General features: G+C 42.6%; 1 protein-coding gene across 1 annotated transcript in view; it reads right to left on the bottom strand.

Moving 5' to 3' along the window:
* Window positions 1-19,170, bottom strand: part of KL (klotho) — a 45,249-nt gene extending 26,079 nt beyond the window's left edge. The window contains 3 exon segments of the mRNA XM_036832088.1: window positions 18,358-19,070; window positions 19,073-19,136; window positions 19,138-19,170. Of these exon segments, the coding sequence (XP_036687983.1) occupies window positions 18,358-19,070; window positions 19,073-19,136; window positions 19,138-19,170 (810 nt within the window).
* Window positions 19,171-19,411: the final 241 nt, after the last annotated feature.

The raw sequence follows: 19,411 nt of genomic DNA, 5'->3' as shown, positions 1-19,411 counted from the left end.
TCTACATCTATGTCTATTCCTGCCCTGGAAATAGGTTCATCTGTACTATTTTTCTAGATTCCCCATAAATGCGTTAATATACAATATTTGCTTTTCTCTTGCTGACTTACTTCACTCTGTATGACAGTCTCTAGGTCCATCCACCTCACTACAAATAACTCAATTTTGTTTCTTTTTATGGCTGAGTAATATTCCTTTGTATATATATGTACCACATCTTCTTTATCTATTCATCTGTCGATGGACACTTAGGTTGCTTCCATGTCCTGGCTATTGTAAATAGTGCTGCAATGAACATTGGGGTGCATATGTCTTTTTGAATTATGGTTTTCTCCGGGTGTATGCCCAGTGGTAGGATTGCTGGAAAACCTGGGTTCTGATCCCAGTTTGATCCCTTGGCAGTTTAGATCCCTAAAATCTGAGCCTCTCAACTATTTTATCTGCCCCCCAAAATACACAAAAGCATTTCAGAAACTTTAAAGCATTATTCAGTGGTACAGGCTTTTTCAAAATTATTGTTAATTAAATAAACTCATTAATGTAGTTTAAAATCAAAGGCTTATGAAAAACGGTAAGCATCTTCCCCAGCCCCTCTCAAACTCCCACTTCTGCTCCCTGTAGACAACTACACTTAACTTCTAGCTGTTTCTGCCAATAATTACTACCATATTTCTAAATAATATGCTTCTTCCAACATTTAATAATTCAACATAATGAAGAGTTAGCTCTCTAACACCCCTCAAATTTCTTGCCTCACTCTCCCAAATGTCTGTTCTTATTCAAATCATTAACCAACAGTCGCATCGAGGTTCTCATATAAATATTGTTCACTGCAGAGCCAAACAAGACACTATAATATTTCTCCTTTTTTTTTGTACAGCTTTTTATTTTCTCTTGAATAATCACCTCACTATTAAACTTGTGTAATATTTCCTATGTGTTTTAATGTTTTTGTGATTCTCCATCATATTCACTACCCTCTATTCTATTGAGTCTACTTTTTTACTTAGAGCTCTCCATTCTCTGCTAGAATCTTCCATCCTCCTGGTTCCATCTGGACTAGATTCTGTCTAGAACTGCTCTCATCCTAGAATTTTTCTTTATTTCTTATGGATTATAGCCATACTTTTCTACATCTATTTTCTCCCCGTTTATTAACTCTGTAATTTCGTTGGCGCATGCCTTCCATTAGCTTCTTAGGAAAGATTACACAGAAGGTAATATTTCTTTTTTTTTTTTTAACATCTTTATTAGAGTATAATTGCTTCACAATGGTGTTGTTTAGTTTCTGCTGTATAACAAAGTGAATCAGCTATATGTATACATATATCCCCATATCCCCTCCCTCTTGTGTCTCCCTCCCACCTCCCTATCCCACCCTCTAGGTGGTCACAAGCACCGAGCTGATCTCCCTGTGCTATGCGGCTGCTTCCCACTAGCTATCTATTTTACATTTGGTTGTGTATATATGTCAGTGCTACTCTCTTACTTCGTCCCAGCTTACCCTTCCCCCTCCCTGTGTCCTCAAGTCCATTCTCTACGTCTGTGTCTTTATTCCTGTTCTGCCCCTAGGTTCATCAGAACCATTTTTATTTTAGATTCCATGTATATGTGTTAGCATACGGTCTTTGTTTTTCTCTTTCTGACTTACTTCACTCTGTATGATAGTCTCTAGGTCCATCCACCTCACTACAAATAACTCAATTTTGTTTCTTTTTATGGCTGAGTAATATTCCATTGTATATATGTGCCACATCTTCTTCATCCATTCATCTGTCGATGGACACTTAGGTTGCTTCCATGTCCTGGCTATTGTAAATAGTGCTGCAATGAACATGGTGGTACATGTCTCTTTTTGAATTATGGTTTTCTCAGGGTGTATGCCCAGGAGTGGGATTGCTGGGTCGTATGGTAGTTCTATTTTTAGTTTTTTAAGGAAGCTCCATACTGTTCTCCATAGTGGCTTTATCAATTTACATTCCCACCAACAGTGCAAGAGGGTTCCCTTTTCTCCACACCCTCTCCTGCATTTATTGTTTGTAGATTTTCTGATAACATCCATTCTGACCGGTGTGAGGTGATACCTCATTGTAGTTTTGATTTGCATTTCTCTAATGATTAGTGATGTTGAGCCTCCTTTCATATGTTTGTTGGCAATCTGTATATCTTCTCTGGAGAAATGGCTATTTAAGTCTTCTGCCCATTTTTGGATTGGGTTGTTTGTTTTTTTGATATTGAGCTGCATGAGCTGCTTGTGTATTTTGGAGATTAATCCTTTGTCAGTTGCTTCGTTGGCAAATATTTTCTCCCATTCTGAGGGTTGTCCTTTCATCTTGTTTATGGTTTCCTTTGCTGTGCAAAAGCTTTTAAGTTTCATTAGGTCCCATTTGTTTATTTTTGTTTTTTATTTCCATTTCTCTAGGAGGTGGGTCTAAAAGGATCTTGCTGTGATTTATGTCATAGAGTATTCTGCCTATGTTTTCCTCTAAGAGTTTTATAGTGTCTGGCCTTACATTTAAGTCTTTAATCCATTTTGAGTTTATTTTTGTGTATGGTGTTAAGGAGTGTTCTAATTTCATCCTTTTACATGTAGCTGTCCAGTTTTCCCAGCACCACTTATTGAAGAGGCTGCCTTTTCTCCATTGTATATTCTTGCCTCCTTTACCAAAGATAAGGTGACTGTATGTGCGTGGGTTTATCTCTGGGCTTTCTATCCTGTTCCATTGATCTATATTTCTGTTTTTGTGCCAGTACCATACCAGAAGGTAAGCTTTCTAAATCCCTACATAACTGTGCATTCATTGTGCTAGGAATTCAGCAGGATCTTTAAAGCTAAAGGCTTGTGTTCCTCAGTTCTGGAGGATTTTCTTATATTATTTCTTTAATAATTTCCTGCTCTCCATTTCCTTATTCTCTTTCTGAATTCTTATTAGTTTGATGTTGGACTTTTGTGTTTCATCTTTTAAATCTTTTTCCCCTTTCTTTAATATTTCCATTTCTTTGTCATTTTGTACTACTTTGGGGGCACTTCTTTTCCTGTATCTTTCAATCTTTTTACTAAACATTTTATTTCAACAGTTACATTGTTGATGTTCAAGAATTTTTAAATATTCTCTGATTTGTTCTTTTTTCAGTTTGTGTGTATTTAATTTCCTGCATAATGTGTTTTTCATGGTTTGCTTTTCTGTGTATTTATTTTATTCTCACTGTTTCATGGTGAACACTTTCCTCAAATACCTTTTGATGCCCGGCTGTCCATTCATATTTAAGAGAAAAGTACTTAAAAACTAGTCAAAATTATAGGCATGGGGACAATTTATAGGGAGCAAGCTATGCTGATTTGCCAGGAAGTCAGTCACTTCATTAGGGGAGCAGCCCCCAACATCAGTGGGTGAGATCCCTACTTTGGTGCCATTCAAAGGCACCATATATCCTCCCTTCCCCTACCAGGAGAGACAGGTGCTATCTGCTTAGAGTGATGAGGCTGCTGGGAGGTGATGGAAAGTTTGTAGGTACAATTCCAGTTGAGCCCCTGTGTTCATCCCTGTGTCTCACTCCTGTCTTTGCTCTATGCAGCCCCAAAGTTCCACTCCCCTGCCTGTCAATTACTCCAGAAAGTAAGCCTCCAGTCTCAGGCCTGGGAATATGGTAGGCTGTGAGCATTCTCTGCGATTAAGTAGATTGTCTAATGATCTGACAAAGACCTATTGATGTCATCGAATAACATAAGTTTAAGTGAATATCCATTATTTATTTAATATTGCAGGATCTAATCCCTGGCACTACTCGATCTGAACATGCTCAAAAATCCACATTCTTCAACATACACAACCATTCAATTTGGGGAAATGTCACCACTTCAGTGGGAGGCCACAGCCCCCGTCTAGAGCCTCAGGCAGATAGTGATGGACGAGGCACACTGGAGGGTGTGGAGTCACGCTCCTGTCAGGGCTTCAGATGAGCCAGATGCTATAGGTCGGGGGCTATAAACTCAAAATCCATGGAGATTTGTTTGGCCTTTGTCAGGCTTAAAAAAATTTTTTTGAGATAATCTTTAAAATTCAGGAAATTTCACTCAAAATTCTGAGCTTCTAGCTTCTTTTAAAATCAGAGAATCTGGCAGGACCATACCTCATCCCTCCTGACAGAGAATTACTTGGGGCACATGCTCATCCAGGGCCACAACTTCTACTGGCCCACTTCACTCAGGTGAAACAGCCTGTTTGCCCCTGTTAGGCATTAGACTTTGCAGCAGGTCACCCAGCAGGTCATGAATTTTTCAAGATATCAACCCACGTGCCACTCTGAGCTTCCTCAACAGAACTGTATCTATATGAAATAAAATCCAGGATTACAAGCTGTATACAGTACATGACCTGCACAACAGGTACAAGCACTCAATGATATTTGAGTGATTGAGTTTATTTGTATAAAAGACATATATTTCTAAAATCAGTTTATTACCCCCAACATAATAAAGTTGATTTGAAAGTCAACATTGCATTCTGAGGTCACAGACTCGTCATTTCAATTCTCTGACTTCTTTAGTCCTCTACCCCTGTTGGGTCTCCTGAAGACCACCAGTTCTGCTCTTATCTTCCAGGTCTTTCTCAGATTGTCTTTATCTATCCTGCGGCATGCTTTTAACTACTGTCACCAGCATATTTGATTCTGTTGCTGCTTGCCCTTTTATTGTATCTATCCTCAGACTACATTCTAGACTTGGATTCCTAATCACTGCAGGAGGAAATCACTCCAGGAGACTACATGCCATTCCAAGTTCATCTCCAAGAGGGACCCACCAAAAGGATTTGCAGTTATGATCATAGAACAGTTATCAGGTACTTAGAGGGATCATAGAATACAAGGTGCTTGAAGAATGAAAATGTTCTTAATTTTAAAAGGGAAGAAAATATGCATTTCAGAAATAGACCCATGAGCGATATTACGAAATGGCTTAATAAAAAAGACATCAGTACTGAGGAAGACAAGATAATGAGGAGGCAACATGGATTCATAAAATAAGTGCCAAACTAGCCCCCAAATAATTTTTTTATGGTTTTGTATAGCTTATCTGGGAACACAATAGACTCTACATAATAATTTTGACAATTGCCAGATCTTCTTGGAATATTCTTGGGGTCAAGAAGAAGAAAAGTAGGACATATACAAGACAGTACTGTTGCTGTATGAATAATTAATGCTCGAAGGACCATATTTTAAGAGTGTTTATTGATTAAACAAAATGTACTGGTTTCTTATTAAGAATCAAACACTGATAGATGTTTGAAACATAATTAATGGGAAAGGTCCACTTGGGAGAAGGCGACCAACAATACCCTACAGGGTTTACTCATGGCCCTATTTCTTTTCAACATTTTTATCATCGAAAGAATGAAAACTCAAATGGCATTAATTTGAAAATTGGGAAATGCTTCAAAGCTTGATTCAAAAAGAATTCTCGGGCTTCCCTGGTGGCGCAGTGGTTGAGAATCTGCCTGCCAATGCAGGGGACACGGGTTCGAGCCCTGGTCTGGGAAGATCCCACACGCCACGGAGCAACTGGGCCCGTGAGCCACAATTACTGAGCCTGCGCGTCTGGAGCCTGTGCTCCGCAACAAGAGAGGCCGCGATGGTGAGAGGCCCGCGCACCGCGATGAAGAGTGGTCCCCACTTGCCGCAACTAGAGAAAGCCCTCGCACAGAACGAAGACTCAACACAGTCATAAATAAATAAATAAAAGAACGTGAATTTCAAAAAAAAAAAAAAAAAAAGAATTCTCCAGGCTGAAATGCTGCAAATATGTACTATAACTAGCAAAATTAAATTTTAAAGCAATGGTAAAATTATTTCTTTTTTAAATTTTTATGCAACTTAAAACAGCAACCACAGTTTCCCACCCTACTCCCCACTGCCACTGTCCCCCTTTTCTCCCCAGAGGTAACCATCTTTGACTTTTATGACTTTTTCTTTTGAAATCTACAGTTTCCACACTTCCCTACTTTAGACATGATCCACTGACTTCCTGTTACGGTAGATGAGGATTTAGCTCCCTCACACAGGCAATTTTGTTATACATCAGGTTCTGGTTTGAATAACTAATATTCAGTACTGACATTACTCTGCCAACAGGACTATTACTCACAGCTGGGTATTCTAATATGATAATTAAGACTAAGTTTCCTTTCTTATTTTTGTTTTCCTTGAAGTTAATAATTGCATTGCTTTTTTACTTCCTCGATTTTCTTTGTACCTGTGGCTAATTCTTGCCACACTTTTCCAATAGCCTCTCAGCACAAACTTCTGCAAGGTCACATCAGCCTCCAATATTTTCTTGGAGACACACTTCTGGAATCTTCTCCTCTTCTGGACTGGTTGCTCTTAGCTCTGCTGCACAGTTGATTTCTTGGGTCTACAATTCATCATCATGCTCCTGGGTTAGACCTACTGTTTTGAATATCCTATGTCTACATCACATTACATGGAGTGTATCTTCCAATAACCTCCCGATAAAGCACTCACGGAAGACGTATTTTTTGAGACTTTGAATGTCTTGAAATCTCATTATTCTACCCTCATGAATGACTAATAGTGTAGATACATAAATTCTGGCTGGAAATAATTTTTGTTCCTTTCTTCTGAATGCCGTAACTCACTGGTCTTTGTGGTAGCCATGAAAATGTGCCACTCAGTTCTCCTGCTGTGAGAAGCATAATTGACTATTTGCACCAGTCGCTTCCCCCTTGGCCCTTCACTACATTGGCCCTGAGGCCATGCTTCTCATGGGATACTCCCTTATGACTGAATATAGCAGGGGTACTAAGGCAGACACATTCCTACAAGCCATGGCCCCGTCCAATGGAAATGTTGGCTCAAGAACTCCTCGCTGGCCTGGCTGGATGTTTCTTAGACCTGTACTGACACCTGAGACTCTTCCTATCCCATCCACCTTCCTGCCCACTCTCTTTCACAGGTGTCAGACATGCATCATGGTCTAAAGGCTCATCTGCCTTCTCCAGCTCCATCCCCTTTATACTTCACAGTTGTTTCCCCTCAATAAATGTCCTGCACATCTAATGCTGTCTTGACATTTGCTTCTCAGAAGACCAAACACAATTGAGGCTTCACTTCCTGGAAGGCAAAGAGAATGCCATTCTGGGTGATATTTAAGGGGCAGATAGTCCCCTGGCACAAGATGGTGCCCCAATTGCTAAATATTTCACCAGTAGTAACCTGGGAAAATGTCCTGGTAGAGGGGAATGCTGCTACAGATGCAATGATTCAGGCACTCCAGTGTCTACAAGGAGAAGGGAATCGACTGGTTCCTGCTATATGGTATTGGGTCCCTATAGAGAGATGTGAGACAGAGGGTCTCATTGGTAGCCTATAGAGAGGCCCTTATCTCCTGTACTTTCAGGAGGGAGTGATCTAGAAAGAAAAGTTCCACTGTGAATGTAGTTATCAAGCTTTTGCTTGCACCACACTTGCTACTGCCCCATTGAACAAACAAGTCACGTGCTCTAGCCCAGGGGTCCCCAACTCCTGGGCCACAGACCGCTACTGGTCTGCAGCCTGTTAGGAACCGGGCCGCACAGCAGGTGGTGAGCGGCAGGCGAGCGAGCGAAGCTTCATCTGCCGCTCCCCATCGCTCGCATCACCACCTGAACCATTCCCCCCCACCCTGCCCCCCAGTCCATGGAAAAATTGTCTTCCACAAAACTGGTCCCCGGTGCCAAAAAGGTTGGGGAACGCTGTTCTAGCCCATAGTCTATGTGGGAGGCAAGTACATAGGTCATGAATACTGAGAAGCACCGTTCAGTGGGGGCCCCAGGCCTAACACTCTACTGCACCCCTCCCTTTCTGGAACTCCTATTACTTGAATGCTGGACCTCTGGCTGGTCCACCAATTTTCTTACTTTTTTTTTCCCAACGATTGTCCAGCTCTTTGCTTTCTTTCTTGCCCTGTTCTTAGAGAGATTTCATCACCTTTATTTTCCAATTCTTCTATTAAAATTTTCATTTCTGCTATAATGTATTTAATTTCCAACTGTTCTTTCCACCTATTTTATTGTATTATCCTATTCTTATTTTCTAGATGCAACATATTCTCCTAACTCTTTAAGAATTTACTGAGTTTCTTAAAATTTATTTTTCTTTATTGAGATACAATTGACATATAATATCGTTTTAGTTTCATGTATACAACATAATAATTTAATATCTGTATATATTATGGAATGATCACCACCATAAGTCTAGTTAACATTCATCACCACACATAGTTACAATTTTTTTTTCTTGTGAGGAGAACTTTCAAGATCTACTCCCTTAGCAATCTTCAAACACACAGTACAGTATTAACTATAATCACCATGCTGTACATTACATCCCATGATTTATTTTATAACTAGAAGTTTGTAATATCTTTTGACTGAGTCTTCTTTTTTTCTTTTAAGCTTTTTTTCCTCCTTATATATTCTCAGTTTCCTCCAAGTTTTTGCCCCAGAAAGTTGCTTTTTTCCCCTTTATTTAGGTGGGTCTCAATCTTTCATATTAGAGGCTTTCCTCGGATCCTGCTGATTCTTGATTGTCTACTCACGTTTAAGAACGAGAAACAAAAACCCTGACTGGAAGGTCTGAGCATGTGGGTGGGGCGTGTTGATTTTGAGCTTCTCTGTGGAGTGATCTGTCTCTGCCATTTGCTGTGGAACCTTTAGGATCAGCATCTTAGGTCTTTCCGCATGAGCTCATCAGACTCCCTGGAGAAGACACTTCCAGTCCCTCCCTGGAGAGTAGAAGTCACACAGCCAACACTCCCAGAGCCTGGTGGGCGAGTAGAGCTGGGGGCGGGGTGGAGGAGCGGTCTGGGGAAGGGGTGGGTGTCTCACACTTGTCGCATACGTTCACTTAGTCCTTATTTTCAGTGTGTTGCTCACGCCCTCAGTTGTGCCTGATGTCCCTCAGTCCAGACACTTTGCATTTTATACTCTCCAGAAAGTTCACTTCGAGTTTTCTCCTTGAGTGGAGAAGCAGCATATGCTCAACAGGCGGGATTGGGGGAAGAGACCCAGAAATCTAGTTGTTTCTTACACAGCTTTCAACCAATTCTTCTCATTTTAAGCACCCACTCCCTTCACCTCCAGTTCCAGAGTACCTGCTCTTGCTATTCTCTGAGCCTCTGGAAGATTCTGCAATCGTAGGATTGGTTCTTGGCTTCTCCCACAGCCAATTCAGCAGTCAGCTTGCTCAGATCCGCTGAGTCAGGAATACTCTCTCACATGCTTCTCAGCTTCCAAATTTTTGTTACTATTCTACTCTCTCCATCACTGTGGGTCTTTCTCCCTCACCCTTCCCTCCTTTGCTCCTTCCCTCCCCTTGCCGCCCCCCCCTTCTTTGCTTTAACTCTTTCTTTACTAAAGTTTAATGGGGTTTCAAGAGGGAAAAAACATTAGATGGGTAAATTCACTCAGCCATCTTTTCCCAGAAACACCACTTACGATTTCTCTATCACAAAAGTATTACATTTTGCTTATAGAACAATTAGAAAATCCAGATAATCAGAAAGAAAAAAAATTACCCATAATCGCACTATCCAGAAATAACCCACTGTTACATTTTTCTTTTTCCCTTTCACATTTTGGCGGGGGGTGGGGGTGGGGGTGGGGGGAGCCAGTGCACTCTTTCATTCATGCTCTGGATATAAATGGAAAGCAAGATAAACATGACTCCTAGCATTTCAAAGCTGAGGTCTTTGGGGAAAGACAAACAAACAAATCATTTCAATAAAATGTGTGAAGTATTATTAGAAGGGTAGTACAGGATTTTATGGGAGCAGAAAGCAGGGATATCAAATCTAGGCTTGGGCATGTCAGGAAAGAAGCTGGGGGAAAGGGCAGTGGCTGAAGAGAGCTCAGCACAGCTAAAGAGCTATAAAGTGCTCCCTACGTAGTCACACAACAGAGATATATAAGAAGCATAATATATCATACGGCATTTTTCTCTTAATAACATACCATGTGCAACTTTTTAATCACCATACATTAACTTTTTAATGGCCGAATACTATTTATTCCACTATACCTGTGCACTGCTATTCCTTTAACAGATCACCCTAGTATATTTAGGTTATTTCCAATTTTTAAGAAGCATCTGCCATCTGTGGTAATCCTCCTCTCACCTTTACACATTGAGGATGAAATTCAATACGATTAAAAGTTCAAAAATAAGTGACAAAAGGAGATGACAGGGGAAGTCTGGCTTAACAGCAATTCACATGGGGAAAAATTTAAAAGCCTGAGAGGTTTTAGCTGACCGCAAACTAATCCGAGTCCGCAGGGAGGTAACAGCCAAAACCGCGAATGCAGTCTTGGACTGCAGGGACAGGATTTGGTGTCCAGAATAAGAAATGTGCCCTGAACATCTGGGGCAGCTGAAATTTGGTCTGCACATCAAATCTTAAGAGAAGTCTTCAAAGAGTCTGGGCTCACTTCTCCTGCTTCATGTCCTTCCCCTCCTCTCCCACCCGAGCTTCGGCCCCTCCACGCACTGATCCTGTGGCGTGAACTGCGCATTGCTGCACCTGGCCCCGGCTGCACAGCTGGTTCCCAGAACGCAGAGCCCAGAACGCCCTTCCTACTTCGGGTGTCCTCAGTCATCTCCACCGTCCGCAGCCCCTTGGTAACGGCGATGGACACAGGCAGCTCCCACAGACAGCCCTGTTCTGCTCTGTTCCTCAAAGACCCACCCCCCTGGGGAGATAGAAAGGTCAACTCTTCCCTCTCTCTCCCCACCTTTTCCCAAGTGTCAGGAGATAAAGAGGCCTCTCAACGGTCACATTTGCTTTCTCAGAATTCAACCACATTCCTGTCTGCCCCATCGCAGTCTCCCAAGAAGGAGCCCTGACTAAATGCCAGCTCCCTCTAATTCTTCTCGGAGGAGCAGCCATGAGTGTGAATAAAGTAGAAAATCCTTAGGAAGAACATAGTGGCCTTTTCAGATATTTGAAAAGCTGTCTCGTCAAAAAGCAATTTGTTTTATTCTTTGAGATTTAGGAAGGCAGAGACAACCGCGGGTGAGTCCCATACAGAGGCAGGTTTCCAATCAATATAAAAGATAAAATCGAGTGGGCAACTTGAGAGGAGCTGGGTTCCTCTTGCTGCAAATAGTCGAGCAGAAGCTAGAGGACCCCAGGACCACTGCAAGGTGTTGGTCCTGAGAAGATATGTGACCTGGGATTTCCCTGGTGCTTTCTAATTCTAACATTCTAATTATCAAATAGTAGTGCACTTACAGACATGGAAATAATATCTTCTCACCATTATATTTAAACTTAATGTATAGTACTGGTTTCAGTTTGAGTATTTTATCAAACTATAAATGATACTGGTTCATGGATGATGTTCTGGCATCCATACTTCAAACAATAATGTTATTAATAAAAAAAATCTACTCAGACTGGGGCCATGCAAGTTCACTAAATATTTATCTTTAGTCAATATATCAAATTATATCAGTCAAATTTCAGTATATTTCCTTTAAACATCAAGAAAAGGCACTTGGTAATATGTTTTATGTAAAATAAATTATCTCAAAACTGATTTGAAAATCTTTATAGTCAAATGCTGTTGAAATAACTGCAAAGACTCTATCCCACTGAATGAAGAAGTGAGGCAACAATTTCTAAAGCACTCGTCTAATTCCTTTCACCTAAACAGCTCAAGAGGATCACTTCTCAAACACTCTTGCTTTTATTGACAATAAAAATTCATACCTCACCTTTGTAGAGCTCTTTACGTTTTTCAGAACATGTCGACATACATGATTTTGTTTTAATTCTCACAATATATTTGAGAGGTGGACGGTGTCGGAGAGATGAATGCTTGTCCTTAATGACGTGTTCCCACCTGATTCGCCGAGCACACGGCTACGCAGCTGCAGTAATTCCCACGCTCCTTACACCACGTGACTGAGTCCTGCCAATTGGAGGTGAGTGGAAGAGATGATGCAGCCTCCAGGTCAGGCACTCACAAGGTCACGTTCTCTCCCTTCCCCTGTTCCCCTCCTCCCCTGTCCACGGGATGAAAATGGGGATATTATTTGCCTTGGAAATGTGCAAAGGTTACACACCTATCTGGGCAGAAATTTTTTCCCCTGTTCTTCCTCACTTTTTAAAACTCCTTCCCAGATACTGGGTGAGAAAGCAGACTGTAGGTGTTCAATTTAGAAGAAAAAAAGAACATATTGAAGTAAAATTATTTTACATCTATATTTATTCATTCATTAAAAATTGTATCGAATATTTCCTCTGCTCCAAGGACTGAGATAAGCACTAAAAATTTAAAAAGAAATATGATATGCAGTCTCTGACCTCAAGGAGTCGCAAATGAGTAAATGATCCTCTCTGCCTGTTATCGCAAAATGGGAGGGTTTGAGTCAAGTCTTTGAAGGATAAATAAGAGTTTATCCCAAGGTAGAAGGGAGAAGAGCTATACTGATCCTTTAGATTATCTTTGTGCCCAGAATGTATCAAGATAAGCATAATCTACCTTTTATATGCTCTGTTTAAGTACAGATTACAAGTATCACTTTGCAGTTTCCTGAGAAGATGTGGATCTTGAAGGATTCAGTAACAGTATGTATTCTTACTTACCCACTCTTTATTTCTTGTCCTCCCAATTTTATTTTGTACTTTATTCTCTTCCTACACCTAAAATTTCCTTTATGCCTTAAAAAGATAACATTCGTTGAAAGAAAAGCACTTTTTGTACAAATTAATTTTAAAATTCTGGCTTGGAGCAATCATATTGTTTGAAAAATTAAGATAACTCAGAAGACTTCTGTGTGCCAAATTCATGACTAACTGCACATTCAGGTAACACAGTTGTGCATTCATTCATTTTGCACTTAAGAAATGTATATTGGCATTATTTGAATGCTTAGTAGTCTGTATTTTCCCTCTTTTCTTCAACTCGAAATAACTGACATTGTAAAACATTGTTATGATTTTGAAATTATTTTATTAGTTCTTTTCCTATTTGTAAATTTGTTTCTTGGACTTGACTGTGACCTTCAAAAAACACTGTGTTCAATCAGATATTCAAAGACGAGTGAGTCAAGCTCTTCAGGAGATATTTTAATCATTTCTGATTAAACACACCATTGAATTCAGTAGTCTGTAAAATACATGAACGTTCAACCCAGTTGATTATTCCAGCAATGTACCAAAAACATTATAATGAGAGGAAAATTGGTAAAGTGCTTCACAAAAGCACATAGCATGTATAATTTAAACATGTATCTAGTAGATAAATTGCCTCCACTATTACTTGGGGAATGAAAACTCAACCAGATAACAAAGCCACTTCCAATAAATGCTCCTAAAGCCAGCCAGGAGAATTTCCCCACCTCCCATTCTGAAAACTTTTTTATAATGTTGCATAGTGACTGTAGATAGTTTTCAGTTGTTTGGAAATTTTTACAATGGAGTCATACATTTAATGATGAACCTTATATTTTTACTGAAAAATGTCAGATTCTGCCCCATTATATTTACTGATCTTACTATCTGATTAGGATTTAGTACCCCCTGTCCCATACGAAAGTGGCTAGTAAGACTGACAAAGAGGGCAGATCCTAGGAGCATCAGTTTATGAAGGCAGAGTCAGGCTGTTAAACAGCCAGAAGCCACTTACTGAGCACCTACCAAGGGCAAGATGGCATTTTAGGATAGATGAAGTGAACCTGGTTTCCTCATTTAAGGAATTACCTGGCTAGTGAAAGGAAGCAAACGATTAAATAAAAGGAAAAGTATGGTAGGAGGCATCAGAGTGAAGCATTGTGGGATTCCATAGGAGGAAGAGATGGCACTCGAGTGTGGAGCCAAAGGGAGCATGTGAGCTGGTTCTCGAAGAAAAAGTGGGATTTTAATAAATGAGGGACTTTATCTTGTTCATACATAATGATATCCTTGAGAATATCCATCATGGCAAACTGCAAGGGGCAAGTGCAGAAGCAAGGACATCAGCTAGGAGGCTATTCCAGTGATGCAGGCAGAATCTGATAGGGGCTTGGACCTGTAGCTATAGATAAAAGAAGTGGTTGGATTCTGTTTACATTTTGAAGGTAGGTAGAGCTATAGGATTGGTTGATGGATTGAATATAAGATGTAAGAGAAAGGAAGAAGTTAAGGTTTGGGGCCCAACCAACTGAAAGAGCAAAGCTGCCATAATGGAGATGGGAAACAGGAATTTGTTTTGGATGTTAAAATGTGACATGCCTATTTGACATCAAAGTGGAGAAGGCACTCCAAGTGCTCCAAGTCTGGAGCTCAGAGCAGAAGTTCTGGCTGGAGACTCAAAATTTGGAGTCATCAGGACATAGAGTATTCAAAGAGTTCACTTGGAGCGAATCTAGAGAAGAGGTCCCAGGAGGGAGTACAAGGCACTCCAGTATTTAGAGGCAGAATGAAGAGGAATAAGCAAAGGGAACTGGGAACGAATCGCCAGTGAGCTGAGAGGAGAAGGGAGAGACAGTTGGGTTCTGGAAGCCAAGCTGAGGAAGTGCAGCAAGAAAGAGAATAGTCGCTGGAAAGATGCTGTGGACAGATCAGCTGAGACAGGAGCACTGATGTTCAATACCAGTCAGGTCTGCACTATACAAAATGCCCAAAGTAATATCTCCCAGCCCCACCTCCTTAAGTGAAACAAGTTGTCTTTTCCCACAGGTTCCCTTTACAGACATTTGCAAGACTCCCTGGGAGGCCCATGTTTATCTTCAACTCGGTCCTGGTCCTCTCAGAAACCCACGGGCAGAACAAAAACTCAGAGGCACCGCTGGAGCTGGACTCCCAACTACAGGCCTTAACACTAGTTTTTCAGGGGCCATCAAGAACCATCTTTCAAGAGCTATGAAGGCAGAGCAGTCCCTCTTCAAGTCAGAGGGGAGGTGTGTCTTCTTCCTGGGTTATACTCATGAGCAAAGCAGTCTGGATTCCTAGGGCTCTGCAGGGAAATCCTCCTTTCAGTTCTGGCTGTCAGTCTGTCTCTGTCTCTGTCTCTCTCTCACACATACACACACACAGAGGCTATTTTTATCAAGGTTTACCTCAGTACCAGAAACCCGCAAAAAACCACGAAGACTCCATTCTGAGCAAAGCCTCCCCACCTCATTATTCATCCTGCAGTTTGTCTGGCCTGCCTCCTGTCCTCCGGGGTAGGGGGGGGGGCAGTGTTCAAATTTCCAGTCTCCCCAGGGGGTCTCCTTAGTCCACTTGTAAATTAGTGGAAGCAGAGAATGGGGCAGGGGAGGGGTGCTGGCCAGATTTATCCTTCACAAGCATCATATCCCCAAATGCAAATGAATAAGCTAGGGGCCCAGTGACCCCTACCAGTAATATCTAAGCCCTAGCTGAAATGTTCCATTACCAAAATGTTCCATTACCAAAATCTGGGGAATATGATTTATCTTTTCAAATAAGGTCAAAACTTCCCTCCCTAACACACACACCAAGAAAAAGTATTGAAATCAGAATGAAAATATCTCATATTAAATAATGAAAGATACCATTTTTGATCATGACAACTTATTTCTTCATAAGATACAAGAATGACTAAATTCCAAACCAAAGAAATTTGAAAGCAAAATTAATATTTTACAGCAACTATAATTATGTTTGGCAGCATCAAGCAAAACCAAACTGTCCCCTGTTACTAATTTCTATGAACACAAAGTCCACTGCATTTCTTGGAAGGATGGTTAGTTAGTGTTTGGCAAGTTTTTGTGTAAGGATACAAAAATATAACTGGGAAGTTAATCAAAAGGCCAAGAGTGGGCACAAGAACCAAAAGCATGTTGACTATTAGAATTACCAGAGTAATATATGTGGAATTTGAAAAAAAATGGTATAGATCTTATTTACAAAGCAGAGAAATAGAGACACAGACATAGAGAACAAACATATGGATACCAAGGGGGAGGGGGGGTGGTGGTAGGATGAGTGGAAGATCGGGATTGACATATATTCTCTATTGATACTATGTATAAAATAGATAACTAAAGAGAACCTACAGTATAGCACAGGGAACTCTTACTCAGTGCTCTGCAGTGACCTAAATGAGAAGGAAATCCAAAAATAGGGGATATATGTATACGTATAGCTGATTCACTTTGCTGTATAGTAGAAACTAACACAATATTGTAAAGCAACTGTACTCCAAAAAAAAAAAAAAGATCAGTAGCTTAGAATCAAAATAAAATAAAATACCAAAGTACCAGAAAGCTCCTACAGCCCCAGTTCCTTATCTTATGTATGAAATGATCATGTAAGTGGCTATAACAATTGATAACTTTTGTATTTATACAGAGTTTATTACATGCATTCTGAAAATAGAACTCATGTCATTTAAATCTAAAGTAGTAATTTTGCAGGAATGGTCTATTAGGTCCTTCAGTTGGTCCACATATCTCTTGTTTCCGGTACGAACTGAAATTTGCTTATGTTTTCTTAAAAGAGGGCCAGTTTTTTCCCATAGTTTTTCTATCACCAACCATGAACAGGTGCTATTTAGGGTCTTCTGATTCCTTAAAAGGATTGACAGACTGAAAAAGTTTATTACCACTGCTCTAAAGTATCTTCATGAAAAATATGTATCAATATAGAATCACTAAAATCACAAATTTTTTGTCAAACAAAGCCAACATTCTTTTATGACCTGTGGTACCGAACAGGTTTTGTGGAGCTGACATACAGTCTAATTAGCCATTATTACAACATTACCAGCAGCTCCAAGCAGTAAGTCAACTCAATAACCCAATACTGTTCTGCCTCAATTATCTATGGCTTCAATTAAAGTGTGTAGAAGTGGTCTTCATCTTGACTCTGTTCAAAATATGTGGTTTAATTCTAAATTTAAAAATAGGTCTTCCATCTTAAAAAAAAAAAAAAGGTACTGAAGAACCTAGGGGCAGGACAGGAATAAAGACACAGATGTAGAAATGGACTTGAGGACACGGGGAGGGGGAAGGGTAAGCTGGGACGAGGTGAGAGAGCGGCATGGACACATACACACTACCAAATGTAAAATAGCTAGCTAGTGGGAAGCAGCCGCATAGCACAGGGAGATCAGCTCGGTGCTTTGTGACCACCTAGAGGGGTGGGATAGGGAGGGTGGGAGGGAGACGCAAGAGGGAGGGGATATGGGGATATATGTATATGTATAGCTGATTCACTTTGTTATACAGTAGCAACTAACACACCATTGTAAAGCAATTCTACTCCAATAAAGATGTTTAAGGAAAAATAGGTCTTCCAGTAGGCCCACAAGTCACCAAAATGTGGTGCCAAAAGATATACATTTAAACAGTTTTATTAAAATGTTTGCACATATCCATAAAATATTCTCTCATGATACAAAATTCTGTACAAAGTGTACCAATAACTGAGATTATAAATGAACCCTCAAATCGATGAGACCCAATCTTCAATACTAAGTAAAGGAGAAAAAGGAGAAAGAATTATTTGGGGGACAACTTTATCATGGCACATTCATTCTTCCGCTGTCAAAATTTATTAAGCCTTCTGCACAAGGGTGCTAAAATCAATTGTGTCAGCCTAATAACCTCATCCCTGAGGAATCCTTCCTATTGAGAGAGCATCGTGCAAATACAGTTGTTGTAGGACCCAATCTGTATCACCCTGTAGTGGTTTTTGTATTTTATGGCTTAGCTTTGTTTAAGATTTTATGAGAGGTCATCATACCCCTGCTGATTAAGTAGGCTGGTGGATGTAGTGTTCAATCCTGCCACAGAAAGAAACATCCAAGACAGTTTGAACTCTGCTCTGCAGTAGATGCGATTTTAATACCTTCAAATTTGCTGCAGCGTGAACTTGTGCTACAAGCAAGACAGATCTTATTGGATTAACACTGAACTCATGACATCTCCACAAACTCTAGTAGAGAGTAATGCTATCTGCGTGGCTTCCGAACAAACTTGTTTCCTTTCTCATGCTCCCCGTGGCTGCTCGTAGTCCTCCCTATCTTACCTCTAGGAATTCCTCTACCCTCAGAGAAAGGAGCTCCCTTGTCTCACAGGAGAAACTGATTCCAATTTCTTTTTGACGATGGGCCCAAAAGGGCAATCACAGGCGCTCCCACTGCGGGGACTTCCCTCCCATTCCCAACTCCACGCTTTCCAGGGAAGTCCAAGATGCTCAGCGCCCCCCGTCCCCCCACCGCCCCCCGCGTGTGAATCCCAGGTAACCTCACAGATGTGCTCAAATGGAGCCTCATCTAACCGGAGATTCACGTCTCCAGTGGCCCTCTCCCTGGCGTGGCCCTCCGCCTGGCCCCTCGAACTCACCAGAAGGAGGTTGTGCGCCACCAGGTACCCGAGCCGCGGGCTGCCCTGGACGCCTGGGGCCAGGCGCCCGGTGGCGTAGCCGTGCCAGGCCACCACGTAGGGGTTGTCGATGGTGATCCAGTACTTGACCTGGCCGCCAAAGTGGCGGAAGCAGAGCTCGGCGTAATCCCTGAAGTGGTCCGCTAGGGCGCGGTTGGCCCAGCCGCCATAGGCGTCCTGCAGGCGCTGGGGCAGGTCCCAGTGGTACAGGGTGACCACGGGCTGCACGCCCAGCTCCCGCAGCCGCTCCAGCAGACGCCGGTAGTAGCGCAGCCCCTCCCGGTTGGGGGCGCCGGCGCTGCCATTGGGGAACACCCGCGCCCACGAGATGGAGAAGCGGTAGTGGGTGACCCCGAGCTCGCGCAGCCCCTCCGTGTCGCGGAAGACATTGTTGTAGCCGTCGCTGGCCACGTCCCCGGTGGCGGGCGGGGACAGCGACGGGACGCCCGACGGCAGGCCGGCTACCGGGGGGTCGCCTGGAGGCGCCGGAGGGCGGTGGGTGAACGTGTCCCAGATGGACGCACCCTTGCCGTGCTGCCGCCAGCCGCCCTCCGTCTGGTAGGCGGCGCTGCCCACGGCCCAGTGGAAGCCGTCGGGGAAGGTATCGTGGAAGAGCCCCGCGGCACCCGGGGCCGGAGGGCGCGCGAAGCGGGCCCAGGTCTGCGCGCCGTCGCGGGCTCGGCGCGCAGGCGGCGGCCGCCCAGGGCCAGCAGCAGCAGCAGCAGCGGTGGCGTCCGCAAGACGCGGGCGGCGCGGCGGGGCGTGGGCGGGCATGCTGCGCGGGAGCCGGACGCCGGGGCGCCGCGCCGCGCCCCTTTATGCCCGCGCCGCGCCGCCCGCCCCACGCCGGCGCGCCCACCCCCGCTTCCCCAGCGGGCCCCGCCGGCAATAATTACCCGTGGCCCCGCGCCTCTCCCCGCCCCGAATTGGGGGGGGGGCGGGGGCGCAAAGGGCGAGCGGGAGTCCGCGCGAGGGGCGCGACCGCGAGCAAGGTGCAACGGGCGCCGCTCCCGGA

Source organism: Balaenoptera musculus, chromosome 18, assembly GCF_009873245.2.
Source record: "Balaenoptera musculus isolate JJ_BM4_2016_0621 chromosome 18, mBalMus1.pri.v3, whole genome shotgun sequence".
Taxonomy (NCBI): domain Eukaryota; kingdom Metazoa; phylum Chordata; class Mammalia; order Artiodactyla; family Balaenopteridae; genus Balaenoptera; species Balaenoptera musculus.
Note: the sequence above shows the minus strand (reverse complement) of the source record. Positions and strands in the feature narration are given on the sequence as shown.